The 16,078-nt window shown below is 38.3% G+C and overlaps 1 protein-coding gene across 2 annotated transcripts in view; it reads right to left on the reverse strand.

Moving 5' to 3' along the window:
• The window catches only part of RIMBP2 (RIMS binding protein 2), a 1,089,352-nt gene that overhangs the window by 776,083 nt on the left and 297,191 nt on the right, over positions 1-16,078 (reverse strand). For both annotated transcript variants that reach the window (XM_053701856.1, XM_053701857.1), the window contains one exon: positions 867-1,001. In XM_053701856.1, coding sequence (XP_053557831.1) covers positions 867-1,001 — 135 coding nt within the window. The remainder of the gene's footprint in view (positions 1-866; positions 1,002-16,078) is intronic.

Raw genomic sequence — 16,078 nt, forward strand, 5'->3', positions numbered from 1 at the left:
TCTACACGACTCTCCCCTAGTTTTCAAATTTTCAAGCTCTCTTTAAAGACTCTACTGTTCAGGGATGCATATAATATACACTAACATTTTCCTACCCTAGTTCCTCTCCTCCTTTTAGCTATTCCCTTGAACCTCCTTAGCATATAAGCCTACGAGCCTAGCTGCTTTGTAAATCACCTTTATGAGAGATGCTTTACTAAGGTGAAACTCTAGGCAGGGCCCTCCATCCCTTTGTCTCCCATAATTGTCACCTTGCAAATTAAACCCATGTCTTTATCTTTAGCGCCGCAGAATCTGTTGCCACTCTACAAATAACTGAATGGAGCATTAATTTGCGCTCCACTCGTAATCTGGCCCTTAGTGTGAAAACAACAGCAAATTTACAGGGAACGTGAATTGTCATTAAGGGATTAAACACTTAACTTCTTTTGTGTTTGAAGATTTTTTTTTTGCAGATTTGTTCTTTATTACTGATCTATACTATGCATATACATAAAAATACTTTAATGTTAATTGAAATATTCATTATGGATTATTATAGTATAATAAACAACATAATATATAGCACAGGATACTAGCAATGTGTTTATTCTAGTTTGCACTGCTCCTATTGCCTTTGAAAACAATTGGCAACCCTAATATATGGGCACAGCAAGTAGAAAATATTAAACTTCTAGAAAATCAGCAGTATTGTGTGATAATGAAAGTGAATTCATCATTGCTATTTTAGAGTATTTATATTAATTTATACTAATTTGGATTGAACAGTACTGCAGTGTTATTAAAATACCAGCTTATTTGGCACTGGTGGATAGTGACTAACACAGCTTTTCTCTGCAGCATATGGAACTCTTTGCGAAAATCACCTTGTTTGGGGACGGGATGCAGGCTGGTCCACTATCCGAAATAAATGACAACTGTCTCTGAAGCCAGAGTAGCTCCTTTTGGGACTGTTTAAGCAAGTGCTCTACGTCACTAGGCTTCTGGCCCATTAACCCTTCCTGCAAAAAAGAAAAAAAATACTTAAAAGGACATACAAGTACAAGCAAAGAAATTCTCAAATGTAATGTAAAACCAGCTCGAAAATAGCAATGCTACTGGGACTTAGCTGCACACATCTGCTGAGCCATTGAAAAGAGTCAAATGTGTGTAGCCACCATACACCAGCCAGCTACCAGTAGAACATTGCTTTTCCTTTGCCTAGGTAGGCATTTTATCAAATTATATCAAGAGAACAAAGTCAATTTGATGATAGAAGTAGACTGAAAAGTGTCTTAAAATGTCATGTTCTATCTAAACCATGACAGTTTAATTTTGAGTTTCAACTTCCTTTAATAATTTGCAGTGCATTATGATAAAGTTTATCTACATTAAAGGGACACTGAACCCAATTTTTTTCTTTCGTGATTCAGATAGAGCATGCAATTCTAAGCAACTTTCTAATTTACTCCTATTATCAATTTTTCTTCGTTCTCTTTCTATCTTTATTTGAAAAAGAAAGTCCAGAACCTTGAACAGCACTTGTTTATTGGTGGATGAATGTATCCGCCAATCAGGAAGAACAACCCAGGTTGTTCACCAAAATGGGCCGGCATGACATTCTTGCTTTTCAAATAAAGATACCAAGAGAATGAAGAACATTTGCTAATAGGAGTAAATTAGAAAATTGCTTAAAATTGCATGCTCTATCTGAATCACAAAAGAAAACATTTGGGTTCAGTGTCCCTTTTATACAGTAAATGCATATATATATAGGTTTTGGGTTGATACCCTAGAGTAGCCATAAATGTGGTGTTTTTTAGGGAGCTGTTCTACAGGAAATTCTTAGCCAACTCTGCTAAAGGAAGAAGATCTGCCCAGTTTGACTGTTGTGAATTAACATAATTGCTGAGATAGCTTTCAAGTTCCTGATTAGTTCTTTCAGTCTGTCCATTAGTCTGTGGGTGATGACTTGTAGATAAAGATACTGTAGTACTCAGACATTTACAAAGACCTTTCCAGAAAGCAGATATGAACCGAGTTCCACGATCAGAGAGAATGTTTTCTTGCATGACATGCAGTCTAACAATGTGGGTAATAAACAATGAAGCCATCTCTGGAGCAATAATTTAAGTAAGCGGCATGGAATGAGCCTGTTTGGAAAAGCGATTTGTTACAACCCAAATCACAGTACAGCCATTAGATAAAGTCCATATACAAATATGTACAAAAAGAGAAAGAGGAAAACCAGAACCATATGTCCAAGGTTGCTTAGGCACTGTGAGAGGTTACAGGAAACCATAAGGCAGCATTCTGGGTACCCTCATTGCTGCACAAGTAGCACAGGAGAAAACATATTCTTGCCACCATACATGTGACTGGAGTTGCTGAGTAGTGAGTAGTATTTCGGGATGGCCAGAACTCTTATTATCATAAGCCAAAGAAATAAGAGAACCAGGGACAAAGTATTTATGTGATGGAACTGTTAAAGAAACAGGAATCTTGTCTTGGGCTGCTTGCAAACGCTTAAGAAGAAAAGTGATAAGTTGACCAATAATCCATTCTGCATTAATAATAGGTCAAGGGGCTTCTGCTAGTGAGGTACCTGGAGCAAATTGCTTAGATAAGGCATCAGCTTTAGTGTTCTTAGATCCAGGATTATGGTCAGTAAGGATAACAACGGGTAATATGGTACCCTCCATTACCAGTACCCAGGAGCTGTTTCTCTCCCACATCATAGTGCAATTCTACTGAGGAGAATCTCTTGAAAAAGAAAGCTACAGGATAATTTTTTCCAGTCTGTGGATTACATTGAGGAAATACTGCCCCAGCACCAACATCTGAAGCATCCACTTCCATGGTAAACTGTAAAGAAGTGTCTGGGTGAGCAAGAATGGGAGCAGCACATAGCAGGTTCAAGCCAATTTTTGCACTTAGCCCCTTTGCAAGTAAGAGTAGATATTGGGGCAATAATTCTTGAAAAGTCCTTAATAAATTCCCGGTTATATTTGGCAAAGCCAATAAAGCGCTGGATTCCCCTGATTGTAGTGGGCTAAGGCCAATCAGCAATTGCCTGTCATTTATTGGAATACATGGCAAATCCTTCTTTAGATATGACATATCCCAAAAATGAGGAATCTTTTCTTTCAAACTAACATTTGGACAATTTTGCATAAAGGTGGTTGTTGTGTTAACGAGAAAGGACTTGTTTCACATGACTGCTGTGCTCTTTTATGGAAGAGAAGATCAAGATATCATCCAAATAAACTAGCACATATTTGTTGAGAAGGTCCCGGAAGATATCATGCACCAGAGCTGAAACATTGCATAGTCGGAAAGACATATCCAGATATTCGTAATGTCCAGCCCAGGTCTTCCACTCATGTCCTGGATGAATACAAAACAGGTTATAGGCTCCACAAAGATCCAATTTTGTAAAGATCCGGGCTCCATGAAGATGGTCAAATAATTCTGCAATCAAGGGAAGGGGGTACTGTTTTTTTATTGTAATCTTATTCTGCTCTCTATAATTAGTACAAGTCCGTGGACCCCCATCTTTCTTCTCAACAAAGAAAAAACCTAAGCTAGCAGGTGACGAAGATGGACAAATAAAGCTCTTGACCAGGTTCTCTTAATATCCTCAGCTTTGGTTTCTGTTTTAGAGAGAGGGTAATTTCTACCCCTAGAGATAGATGCACCAGGGTACAGGTCAATCTTGCAATCATATGTCCCATGGGGTGGCAATTTGTCAGCCCCTTTTCCTCAAAAACATCTGTAAATTCACTATAGGGTTCAGGGATACCCAAGTCAGAGGTTATGGCAGAAAGAAGATGCTGTTTACTAAGGACGGGTGGTTTCAAACAGGAATCACCCCACTGGGACAGTCGTCCAGAAGGCCAGTGGAACTGGGTATTATGTAGAGTCAGCCAGGGTCATCCTTATACTATGGCATGCAACATGGATTTAATAAGGTCAAATTTAAGGACCTCTTGATGAAAAATTCTAACAGAAACTGGCAGAGATAAAGCCTCGTCTCAAAGTACACTAATCCAAACCCTAAAGGATTACCATCGATAGTGGGTACCTAAAATAACTGACTTAGTATGAGATGGAAGTTAAAATTGATGAGCTAAGTTGGAGTCAAGAAAAATCCCTGCAGCATCAGAATCTACCAAGGCTTTCAAATGGTGTTGTATTGAGTCTACAGTTATTGTTAGAGGTACCATGATACGTTGGGGAGAAGTGTTTAGAAACTTCAAGCTTAGTGGTGCTTCTCCCAACTCTACTAAGCTCTGTCTTTTCCCGGATGGGAATTGCATTCTCTGAGTATGTGGCCTTGGCATCACAATAAAAACAAAAGACCATGAGTGCATATCTTAAGTCGTTCAGTTTCAGATAGACGGACAGCTCCTAGATCCATAGGCTCTACACCCAGTGGTGAAGAAGAGGAAGCAGTAGGCGGAGAAGGGAATCATGGTGCTAAATATACAGGATGCCTGACAGAGGTGCGACAGCCTCTTCCCCTCTCTCACTGTCTTTCTAAGTAACGAGTGTCTAAGCGTATACAGAGAGCTATAAAATCTTCAATTCATTCTGGGATTTCTCTGTAGATGAGTTCATCCTCAATTCTATTGGATAATCCTCTACGGAAAGCTGCCTTTAGAGCTCCAGAGACCCAAATTAGTCTCAGAGGCAAGAGATCAAAACTGGGATTTCAAAGACAGAGGTGAAAATGGAGATTAAATCTTCGGCATTATCCAGAATAACAGCATTCTTCTCCATTAAAGTTGTTTAAAGTTGCAGGCTAGTGCGTGGCCTTTTAACCAGAGATTATAAACGTGATTCTGGCATGGGAAGACTAGAACATTGCTGGGTTATTACAAAATTGCAGTCTACATTGGTTTAAGAAGCCTCGGCAATCCTCTGCAGAGCCATCAAATTTTTCAGGCAGAGGAATCTTGGGAATAGTAGAAGAATCTGAACTGGAGATCATAGCAACCACAACTAAAAAATGTGGAAACATACTGTATCACTTTTGACTATGCTTGTTTGTTATTATCTAGGTATATTGATAATCATGTTGTTTTAAAAAAAAAAAAAAAAAAATTAAACTATTTTAGCTATTAGTATCAGGTCCTTTGGAGTGGTACTTTTGCAATGTGGGGGCAGCTTCCAAATAATTTGTCCTGGGGGCCAGAGAATCCTTGTTATGCCCCTGCCTGAACATTCAGCCCCTGACAGGATACTCCAGAGCCCAATTTGTCAGAATCTGGTTTTATCGGTATCCAAAATAATTATGTGTATTGAAGTCCTCTGTTAAAACTGTGGCTTTGGAGCCACCAGTCTAGTTGCTGTTTGATGTGAAATTCTCTGAATAAATAATTTTTTTGTTAGATTTATTCAAAATGTACTGCTGCTACAAACATGTCCACAATCTTACGCCTTTGACTTTATGGATAGTTGATGCCAGCGTTCCCAATATCTTAAGAAGACATTGCCCGAATGAAAGTTGAACTGCAACAGATTAATAATAATATCCTGAATAATCTGTGGTGGAAAAGATGCTATGCTTTCTTTGGTACTGAATACTAATCAGAAAATAAACAAAAACATGCAGGCTCAGAATCATCCGTCTTTTTTCAAAATGTATTATCTATTAATGCTATGATTGAACTTAAGCTTTGTTCTCAGATTTGGCTATCAAATGTGTGTTGTGCATATAGCAGAATAAACATTTCAGCATTTGTGAAAGTCTTTGGGGTACAAAAAAGGTAAAATGGAAGAGTTATAAACTCATTGTGCTGTATTACCACTGTGAACTAAAGGTACTGCATATGACTGCTTGCATATGTAAGTAGGTATCCATGAGATCTATAGAGACAAGAAATGCATTTTCATTTGGAAAGATTATTTTCACTACAGTCGAAAGTGACTGCAACTTTTTTTTTTATGTAGAAATTTGTTATGGGATCAGAGGTCTGAAAATTGTTTGAATAATTGATTTATGCAACTTTTCTCTGGTTGGTGACTGTACAAGCTGTAGTAGATGAGGAATTTGTTTAAATTGTAGATGTAACCTTTATAAATGATATACAGTACCCATTAATCTTAAATTGACAGTTCCCATCATTGTGACTAAGAGTCCGATGTTCAAAGGATTGCCAATGAGAAATGTTCAGTGCCATCTTGTCAGTCTTGCAATCGCCATGACAGATTTAATGTTCTAAAAAGTGGCCTTTCCTTCGCCAAAAAGATGATTCACTATGTTGTTTCTATTAGAAAGTATAGGTCTTGCTACCGTAGAACATTACTATATCTTTGCTAATGATTGCGAATGTCAGTAGCGTAGAGAGGGCATATTTTAAAAAGATGTTTACTTACAGTATAACGTTAAGCTGAAAATAGATTATGTTTTGTTATACGTCAATCTATATGCAAACTAAAGTAAACTACTTATATTTCTTAAAAATGCTCATCTCGCCAAAGATATATAACATACAGTACCTGCAAAGTTTCATTATTGTAATACAAGTTAAGCCCATTGAAGGTCCACTGAACACCAATATATTTGATTTGTAAATAGCAAAATCTATTGCTGGTTTTCAGTGGCATACACACATATGCTGTGAGGGCCTGTGCACTCAGCGAACTGGCAGTTGTTTGTATTGCATCAGTAAAGACTTAATTTGTGTCATACAAGCCACTGCTGACTCTCTGAGAAGGTGTGATGTTTGAATACTGGTGCACGGGCCCTCCCAGCATATGTGCGTATGTCGAGGAAAACTAGTAATAACTTTTACTAGAAGCATTTTTGCTAATGGAAGTATTTTGCAAAAATGCATCTATCTAAACTTGAAATGCACCTATTTCAGTTTTGACCTTAATATTAATTTAATACTGGTACAAGGGGCCCTCAAATTATATGTGCATATGCCATATGATAACAGTTACAACTTACTAGAAGCATTTTTGCTAATTGAAGTGTATTGCAAAAATGCTTCTATTTGTAATTGAAATGCCCCCATGCATATTTCAGTTTGATTTCTTTTCTAGCAACATATAGTTTAGAGAGTGTTAAAAATAGCAAACTTAATTTAGAAAATGAAAACTTTCAGATATTTTCTTGAGAACCTGCTATTGTTCCTTCTGTCTTGGAAAACATTTCCATATAAATTTCCTTAATAGCATCAGAAAAAGGAACTTCATTGTCACAAATACCTCATGATTTAGCTGCTAAGGGGTTAATTCTGTTTAGCCTGTGAGCTAAAAAACATTTGTTTATCAAGAAGTGTCCTGTGTTTGTTTGTGTTTTCTTTGAAGTGCCAGGAGCCTCATAAATACTCTGTAGTATACACAGAAGAGACCTTTATGGCTCAAACTGTCAGCAGAGGGCATGATACAAAACAGTGCCTCTTCACAGGAACTGATAAGGTCAATCAAGGGACATGGGTATAATGTAGATATGTGTTTAAAACTGTTATGACATTAGGTGAAGGTAAATATGACAACTCTGTCATACTTGGTATCAAATTGATTCTCCCAATGAAACTAAGAGATTGCCTTCCTGCTTATATGAAAATAGATTTACCTAGCAGAAATTACAATGTGCTCTATAATTCCAGGCAAAGACTTAGGGGCCTATCTATCAAGTTCCGTACGGAGCTTGAGGGCCCGTGTTTCTGGTGAGCCTGCAGGCTCGCCAGAAACACCAGTTATGAAGCAGCGGTCTAAAGACCGCTGCTCCATAACCCTGTCCACCTGCTCTGATGAGGCGGACAGGAATTGCCGGAATTTGACCCAATCAAGTACTATCGGGTTGATTGACACCCCCCCTGCTGGCGGCCGATTGGCTGCGAGTCTGCAGGGGGCGCATTGCACCAGCAGCTCACAAGAGCTGCTGGTGCAATGCTGAATACAGAGAGCGAATTGCTTTCCGCATTCAGCGATGTCTGTATTACCTGATCCGCACTGTCGGATCAGGTTCGACAGACATATGATAAATAGGCCTCTTAGAGTTTATTGAAGGTCATAAAAGATAGGGGGTTTCTTAGCCCCGGCAAGGAGGGTGGAGTCAAGCAACTTGATCTCTGGAAAATATGCATAAGAATCCTGTGTTCTAGCAATTAAATTGTCATTCTTACAAGGGAAGCTGTTCTACAGAGTAAGGACCCATTGCTTCATGCCATGTATTCTGAGAGTTAATGTGTAAATTTGGGTTTTTCCTTAGGATTTTCCCTTTAATAAATCATAAGTGGTGGCAGCATAGTAAGTTTAGTGTGGGTAGCATTAAAGGGGAGTTTTGGGCATTTATTTTAAGTCTAATACAGACTAGAGAGTGTTGTTAACCCTTGCACCCACTAAACTAAGTCATAAGCTTGCCTGACATGGCTAGATTGTGACATATTAGTGATAGTAGAAGGGGTCTGATAACCCTTTCTGTGCCAAACAAGTGACTGGCGCAGGGTTGGATAGCCCTGGTCATCACAAATTGGTGGGTAGTGGTGTAGATAAAAATTTTTATTAGATTTTAGTGCTCGTGGATTTGCTAGTGACTCTCACAATTTCCAAAGGCTAAAACTCAGTGCATCATATAGTCACACATGGCAAACAGTCGTGTCCCCTTCCCTATTCTCTGTTTTTCTTTTCTATTTTATTTTTTACTATGGAGACATATCAGCAGCAGACGAAGGAAATGATGGCACTGTTATGCCAGGAGCATGATATCCCATCCCGTGGAAAGAACAAAGAGGAACTAATACAAGCTCTTTTTGAATATGATAATAGCCAAGCCACACCAGCTGTCTGCAGCTGTGGGCAGTGATTCATCAGGATCTGGGTATCCATTGGACTGTTATTTGCAAACTGTTCTGAAACATATGGGCTCAGCGGATGCAAGTGTGCGCATGGAGCTGATTGCAAAATTTCATGAACAACAGGCTGCTGAACGACAGACTGAGAGAGAGTATTAGCTACAGCTTGTACGGTTGGAGAGAGGGATGGTCTCACCTGTTGTTAGTGAGCCTATAGACCCACCTGTTCCCAGAGTGCATGCAGAGAATGTTCCCACTCTGGAGAAAGATGGTGATGTGGATGCATTCCTGCATAGCTTTGAGAAAGTTTGCAGACAGTTCCAGCTGCCAAGGGAGCGGTGGGCCAAGTATCTTACCCCTGGTCTGAAAGGCCCTGCACTGGAGGCTTTTGCTGAACTACCCCCAGAGTTTGATCAGGACTATGATGCCATCAAAGCTGCACTGCAGAGGAGGTATAATCTTACTCCTGAGGTGTACAGGAAGAAATTACGTTCTATGCAGAAAGGTACGTCAGAGAGCTATACTGCAGCTGCTGGAAACCTGATGACAGCCTTTAACCAGTGGATCAGAGGGCTAAAGATTGCCACTATAGAAGAGCTATGCCCAGCAGAAGTCCAAGAATGGGTTTTGGATCATAAACCTCAAACCGCATTGGAAGTGGGTGAGCTTGCCGATTTTTACACAGCCAACAGGTCACCAGGGAATGGGAGAAAATCCTTTGTTAAGGGGGGATCCACCTGGAAAGGAGCTGCCGCACTACCCCCTTCACAAAACCTGCTGTGCCTTTGTCTAGTGTGTCTGCTCCCTCTGGGAAAGGAGGGGCGGGTGCTGCACCTGGGCAGGGAGATACCCACAAGTATTTTGCTTGTCAAAAAATGGGTCACATCAGCACTAACTGCCCAGAAAGGAAGAAACCTTCAGCATCAGGATTACCATCTTCTGTTTTGTTTATAACCCGGCCAGAGCAAAGTAGCAATGAGAACTTACAACCTGTGACTGTTGGAGATAAGGTAACGTTGGGGCTTCGGGACACGGGTGCAGAAGTGACTATTGTGCGTCCAGAGCTAGTGAGCTCTGAGGACATTATCCCTGGAAAGACTCTAGCAGTAAACGGGATTGGGGGAGTACAGCCTGCAGTGCCTATGGCACGAGTATATATAGATTGGGGAGCGGGAAGAGGGTTAAGAGATGTGGGAGTGTCAGATAATATTCCTACAAATGTATTGCTTGTTACTGATTTGGGTAAATTATTGTCACAGTATATACCTGATCATGATACCTGTGACCTAGGAAAACAAGATAGGGGTCCTATTGTACAGGAGACCATGTGTAACTATGCCCAGATATGTGCTGAAGGGGAGGGGGGGCAGGGTGTGTGTGTGACGCAGCCGTTACCTGAACCAGACATGTCTGCAGTGCCCTGTAAAAATGTGGAAGGATGCACTGACAGAGAGAGAGCTGAATGAGAATGACAGTCTGTTGGTGTGTGAACCAATCATCCCTCAGTACGTTAAGTGTGTGGAAGTAGTGCCAGAGGGGGAGGGCCCCTCAGTATCAGTGGTGACCTGGCAGCAGTCTGCCCAGATTAGGGAGCATATCACAAAAAGCCTTCAGCACTATAATCTTTTGAATACTTAATTGGAACAAACAGCAACGTTTCGAGGAATTAACCTCTTAGTCATGCTAATAATGTGATGGTTACATTTCATTTAAATACTCTCCTAATGGCGCCAAACTGACCTCTCAGGGACCTATGGTCGCCATCTAGTGGTTATACAAAATACCTACACCTTTAAAAACAATGTATAAGTAGTAACATTAAAAACAATAGGATAACTTTTAACAAATGGCTGAGTACTTTTAAGAAACATTGTAGTACTTGTAACTACATTAACAATCTTAGACCTGTTACATTTGCCTAAGACAAGTGATTCACAGTATGGAGATACTAGACATAATAATTTTACCAAAACTTTTTTCAAAACTTTTTATGTGTATTAATTATATACAGAGCTAACCAATATTGACACATTCTAAATTGATTTATTCTAAAATAATCTATTCTATGGTTCTATTGAGTTTTCTCATTAGATCAATGTGTCAAAGTGGTGTATCCACCACATTTCACACTGTTTTAATAATGTCTCTCTATTAGCTACATTGCGTTTCAAATTAATATGTTCTATTATTTGCCACCTGAGTTGGCTGACTGTGTGACCTTTCTCTATAAAGTGCTTAGAAAGAGGGGCATCTATGTTTTTTCTTCTAATGTTGGATCTGTGTTGTGTCAGTCTTTCCCTTATAAATTGGGTAGTTTCCCCCAAATAGATGAAAGAGCACGGGCACTTAATTAAATAAATGACATAACTACTATTGCATGTATGGTACCCATTTATCTGGTATTCTTTGCCACTGTGTGGATGATAGAAACTACTGCCCCTTATTATAGAGTTACAGCTGGCACAGTTTAAACAAGGGTAACACCCCCTGCTTTTCCCCCCAATGTAAGTCTGTTTAATCTCTCTATCGGGCCCTACATCTGACCTAACAAGTTGGTCTCTGATGTTACTAACTCTCCTGTAGGCCATCATTGGTACTTCATTAAACTCTTTAATATGGGGATTACAATCTCTTAACACATGCCAATTTCTTTTGATGGCTTTCCTAATGGCTTCGCTGTGTGGATTATACTGAGAAACAAAGACCAATTTATTAGATGTCTTCACTTCCTGTTGGTGTTTTTTTAATGTGGGTTGTTCTGTCTCTTGAATTTTTTCCTCAATTAGTTTACGTGGGTAACTTCTAGCAATAAATTTGTTAGCCATTTCATTAAGTCTTTTTTTGCACAATATGTCATTGCTGACTATTCTTTTTACTCTTGTGAACTGACTTTTAGGGAGTGAATCAATAAGTCTCTTGGGATGGTAACTTGTGTATTGTAACAAAGTGTTCTTATCTGTATCTTTTGTGTAAAGATCTACGTTAAGGGCATTAATTCCCTTTGAAACACATGTCCAAAAAAGAAACCTTTTGCTCGCTATAGTTAACTGTGAATTGAAGTCCACTCACCATAGTGTTTAATTCATTCACAAAATCCAATAGGCTCTCAATGCTGCCCCACCACACGCCAAAGACGTAATCTATGTATCTCCACCAGATGGCGCCTTGGAATTTCCCACGGATAGATACCTGCTGTTCACCATGGACGTCAAAAGTCTCTATACTTCAATAAAACATGAGACAGGCATAGCCGTAATTAGAAAGACTTTCATGGTGAACAGCAGGTATTCCATACCACAGTGTCAATTTCTGGAAGAATTGCTCAGATTGATTTTATTTTGGAATTTTTTTTCTGTTTCAGGATCAGTGGTACAGACAGAAGAGGGGAACAGCTATGGGCTCCAACGTTGCCCCATCATACGCCAACTTATTTATGAGTGAATTTGAAGAACGTTTTGTATATGAAAACATACTATTTAAGAAATATGGCGCCATCTGGTGGAGATACATAGATGACGTCTTTAGCGTGTGGTGGGGCAGCATTGAGAGCCTATTGGATTTTGTGAATGAATTAAACACTATGGTGAGTGGACTTCAATTCACAGTTAACTATAGCGAGCAAAAGGTTTCTTTTTTGGACACGTGTTTCAAAGGGAATTAATGCCCTTAACGTAGATCTTTACAAGTTACAAGTTACCATCCCAAGAGACTTATTGATTCACTCCCTAAAAGTCAGTTCACAAGAGTAAAAAGAATAGTCAGCAATGACATATTGTGCAAAAAAAGACTTAATGAAATGGCTAACAAATCTATTGCTAAAGGTTACCCACGTAAACTAATTGAGGAAAAAATTCAAGAGACAGAACAACCCACATTAAAAAAACACCAACAGGAAGTGAAGACATCTAATAAATTGGTCTTTGTTTCTCAGTATAATCCACAGAGTGAAGCCATTAGGAAAGCCATCAAAAGAAATTGGCATGTGTTAAGAGATTGTAATCCCCATATTAAAGAGTTTAATGAAGTACCAATGATGGCCTACAGGAGAGTTAGTAACATCAGAGACCAACTTGTTAGGTCAGATGTAGGGACCGATAGAGAGATTAAACAGACTTACATTGGGGGGAAAAGCATGGGGTGTTACCCTTGTTTAAACTGTGCCAGCTGTAACTCTATAATAAGAGGCAGTAGTTTCTATCATCCACACAGTGGCAAAGAATACCAGATAAATGGGTACCATACATGCAATAGTAGTTATGTCATTTATTTAATTAAGTGCCCGTGCTCTTTCATCTATTTGGGGGAAACTACCCAATTTATAAGGGAAAGACTGACACAACACAGATCCAACATTAGAAGAAAATCATAGATGCCCCTCTTTCTAAGCACTTTATAGAGAAAGGTCACACAGTCAGCCAACTCAGGTGGCAAATAATAGAACATATTAATTTGAAACGCAATGGAGCTAATAGAGAGACATTATTAAAACAGTGTGAAATGTGGTGGATACACCACTTTGACACATTGATCCCAAGAGGACTCAATAGGGATTTCGATCTATCATGCTTTTAATGTTAAGCCCCTGTATATGGTGAAAAGGCAGTTCTGACCTAAAGTAATGAGAAAACTCAATAGAACCATAGAATAGATTATTTTAGAATAAATCATTTTAGAATGTGTCAATATTGGTTAGCTCTGTATATAATAAATACACATAAAAAGTTACTACTTATACATTGTTTTTAAAGGTGTAGGTTTTTTGTATAACCACTAGATGGCGACCATAGGTCCATCACATTATTAGCATGACTTAGAGGTTAATTCCTCGAAATGTTGCTGTTTGTTCCAATTAAATATTCAAAAGATTATAGTGCTGAAGGCTTTTTGTGATATGCATATGGATCAAAGAGTATAGCAGTGATACTCTGCAGTTCGTGCACTTGAAAATAATTTTCCCAATTTGTGCTGCTATCCCAACATTGGACTGTCCAGATTAGGGAGCAGGGGGTGCTTCAGCCCGAGGACCCAGGGGAGAACACGGATATTGAAGGTCATAAAAGATAGGGGGTTTCTAAGCCCCTGCAAGGAGGGTGGGGTCAGGCAACTTGATCTCTTGAAAATATGTATAAGAATCCTGTGTTCTAGCAATTAAATTGTCATTCTTACAAGGGAAGCTTTTCTACAGAGTAAGGACCCACTCCTTCATGCCATCTCCCTGGCACGCAGATTCCAAACACTAGTACAGTATGAGGTTTCTATTTTCTTCTTTTTATTTTGAAAAACTGTTTGCTTGGGTGTAACTTTATTTGTAACAACTTTTTATTAATAATATTGTGCATAATATTTTTTGGCATAATAAATATTTCCTTTATTAAGCCTTGACTTTTGTCTAATATTTGAACAACATTACTGAAAGAGACTGGAGTATTAGAACTTTATATTTTAGGTTATTTTCTGCTAAATTGTATTCTGAGAGTTAATGTGTAAGTCTGGGGTTTTCCTTAGGATTTTCCCTTTAATAAATCATAAGTGGTGGCAGCACAGTTAGTTTAGTGTGGGTGGCATTAAAGGGGAGTTTTGGGCATTTCTTTTAAGTCTAGTACAGACTAGAGAGTGTTGTTAACCCTTGCACCCACTGAACTAAGTCATAAGCTTGCCTGACTTGGCTAGATTGTAACATATTAGTGACAGTAGAAGGGGTCTGATAACCCTTTCTGTGCCAAACAAGTGACTGGTGCAGGGTTGGATAACCCTGATCGTCACACTCATACATAGCATATAGTTAATATAGTTAATATAGTTAAACAGTTGAAATAGATGCCTGACAATCTAAACTCAAATTCGCCTAATGTTTATTGTAAAATTAAAACTTGGCTTTAATTACAAAGGTATCTGTATCAGTATTAAGCTTTTTTAAATTCGGATTCAGAATTGGCCTGTTGCGAGGGCTGAGGAGAAGTTCCTCCATAAATCTGGCCATCTAGTGCACAAGATTCTCATACTGTATCCTGTGCCAAAAGGAAGCAGTTCCCTAATTGTGATGTTGGTATGTCCAGGGCATCATCTGTAAGGAATGATAATAGGCTTAAAGAAGGGATTGACAAACTAGAATCCATCCAATGCAGCAGAAAGATGTGTTTAATGGCTTCAGTAAAATAACTGCTTCATTTCCTTATGTAAAGTGGTAAGAAGTTAAGGAAAAGAATGCCCTCCCGGAAAACATTAAGTTTAACTTCACATAAACATGTAGCCTTTGTGAACTTGCATGATATGTGTCACAGAACATAAAAGTACCATAAGTTAGCCATCTACCTGCCCAACCTGTGTGTATACCTGCCCAACAGAGGCCATATGGCTACACAAACCAACTGCTACTATCAAACCTAGAATCGCCCTTGTCACCTGCCCAGCTGAGTATAGCTCTAAAAAGTGTATAAAGTATATGCTGTCTTTAGTGAATGTGACTCCTTTAAAGTCTTTATCTTCCAATATAGGGCCAGATTACAAATGGAGCATTATTTAACGCTCCCCTTCAAGTGTTAACTGCGCTAGAAGTAAGCTTTTTGCGCACATCGGGTAGCGCTCGTATTTGAAAGTAAACTGTTTTGACTTGCGTAATCTAAAGAGCGTAAAAAGCATTCTGGTGTTCTTCACATAGAATATATTCTATTTACTCATAAATACACATTTCTATATATAGCTGATGGTATTTTGTACAAATATACCTATATATATATATATATATATATATATATATATATATACCTATAAATATAGATGATTATATATAGGTATAAATATATATATATATATATATATATATATATATAGGAATATCTATCTAGAAATATTTAGAACATATTCTGCTATGTGCAGAACATTGGCATATGAAATATTTACAATAAATACACACTAGAAACACTTTATGAAATAAGAATATTGCATGAATATGATTTTACATGTTTTCATCTACTTAACTGCAAAGGGCTTATATATATGTGTCTATATGTGTATATATGTATTTATGTGTTTATATGTGAATATATGTCTGTAAATACACATATAAATACATATATATATGTACACACATATAAACACACACACACACATATATATATATATATATATATATATATATATATATATATATATATATATATATATATAGAAAAAAACAAGGGAACTCCTCGGCACACCAGGGATGCAATAGGTAAAAAGCCAGTCTTTATTCGGTAGATGCTAAAAACATAATCCTCATACAGCAACTTGGTAAAAACAATTTATATGAA

Source organism: Bombina bombina, chromosome 2 (assembly GCF_027579735.1).
Source record: "Bombina bombina isolate aBomBom1 chromosome 2, aBomBom1.pri, whole genome shotgun sequence".
Lineage (NCBI taxonomy): Eukaryota > Metazoa > Chordata > Amphibia > Anura > Bombinatoridae > Bombina > Bombina bombina.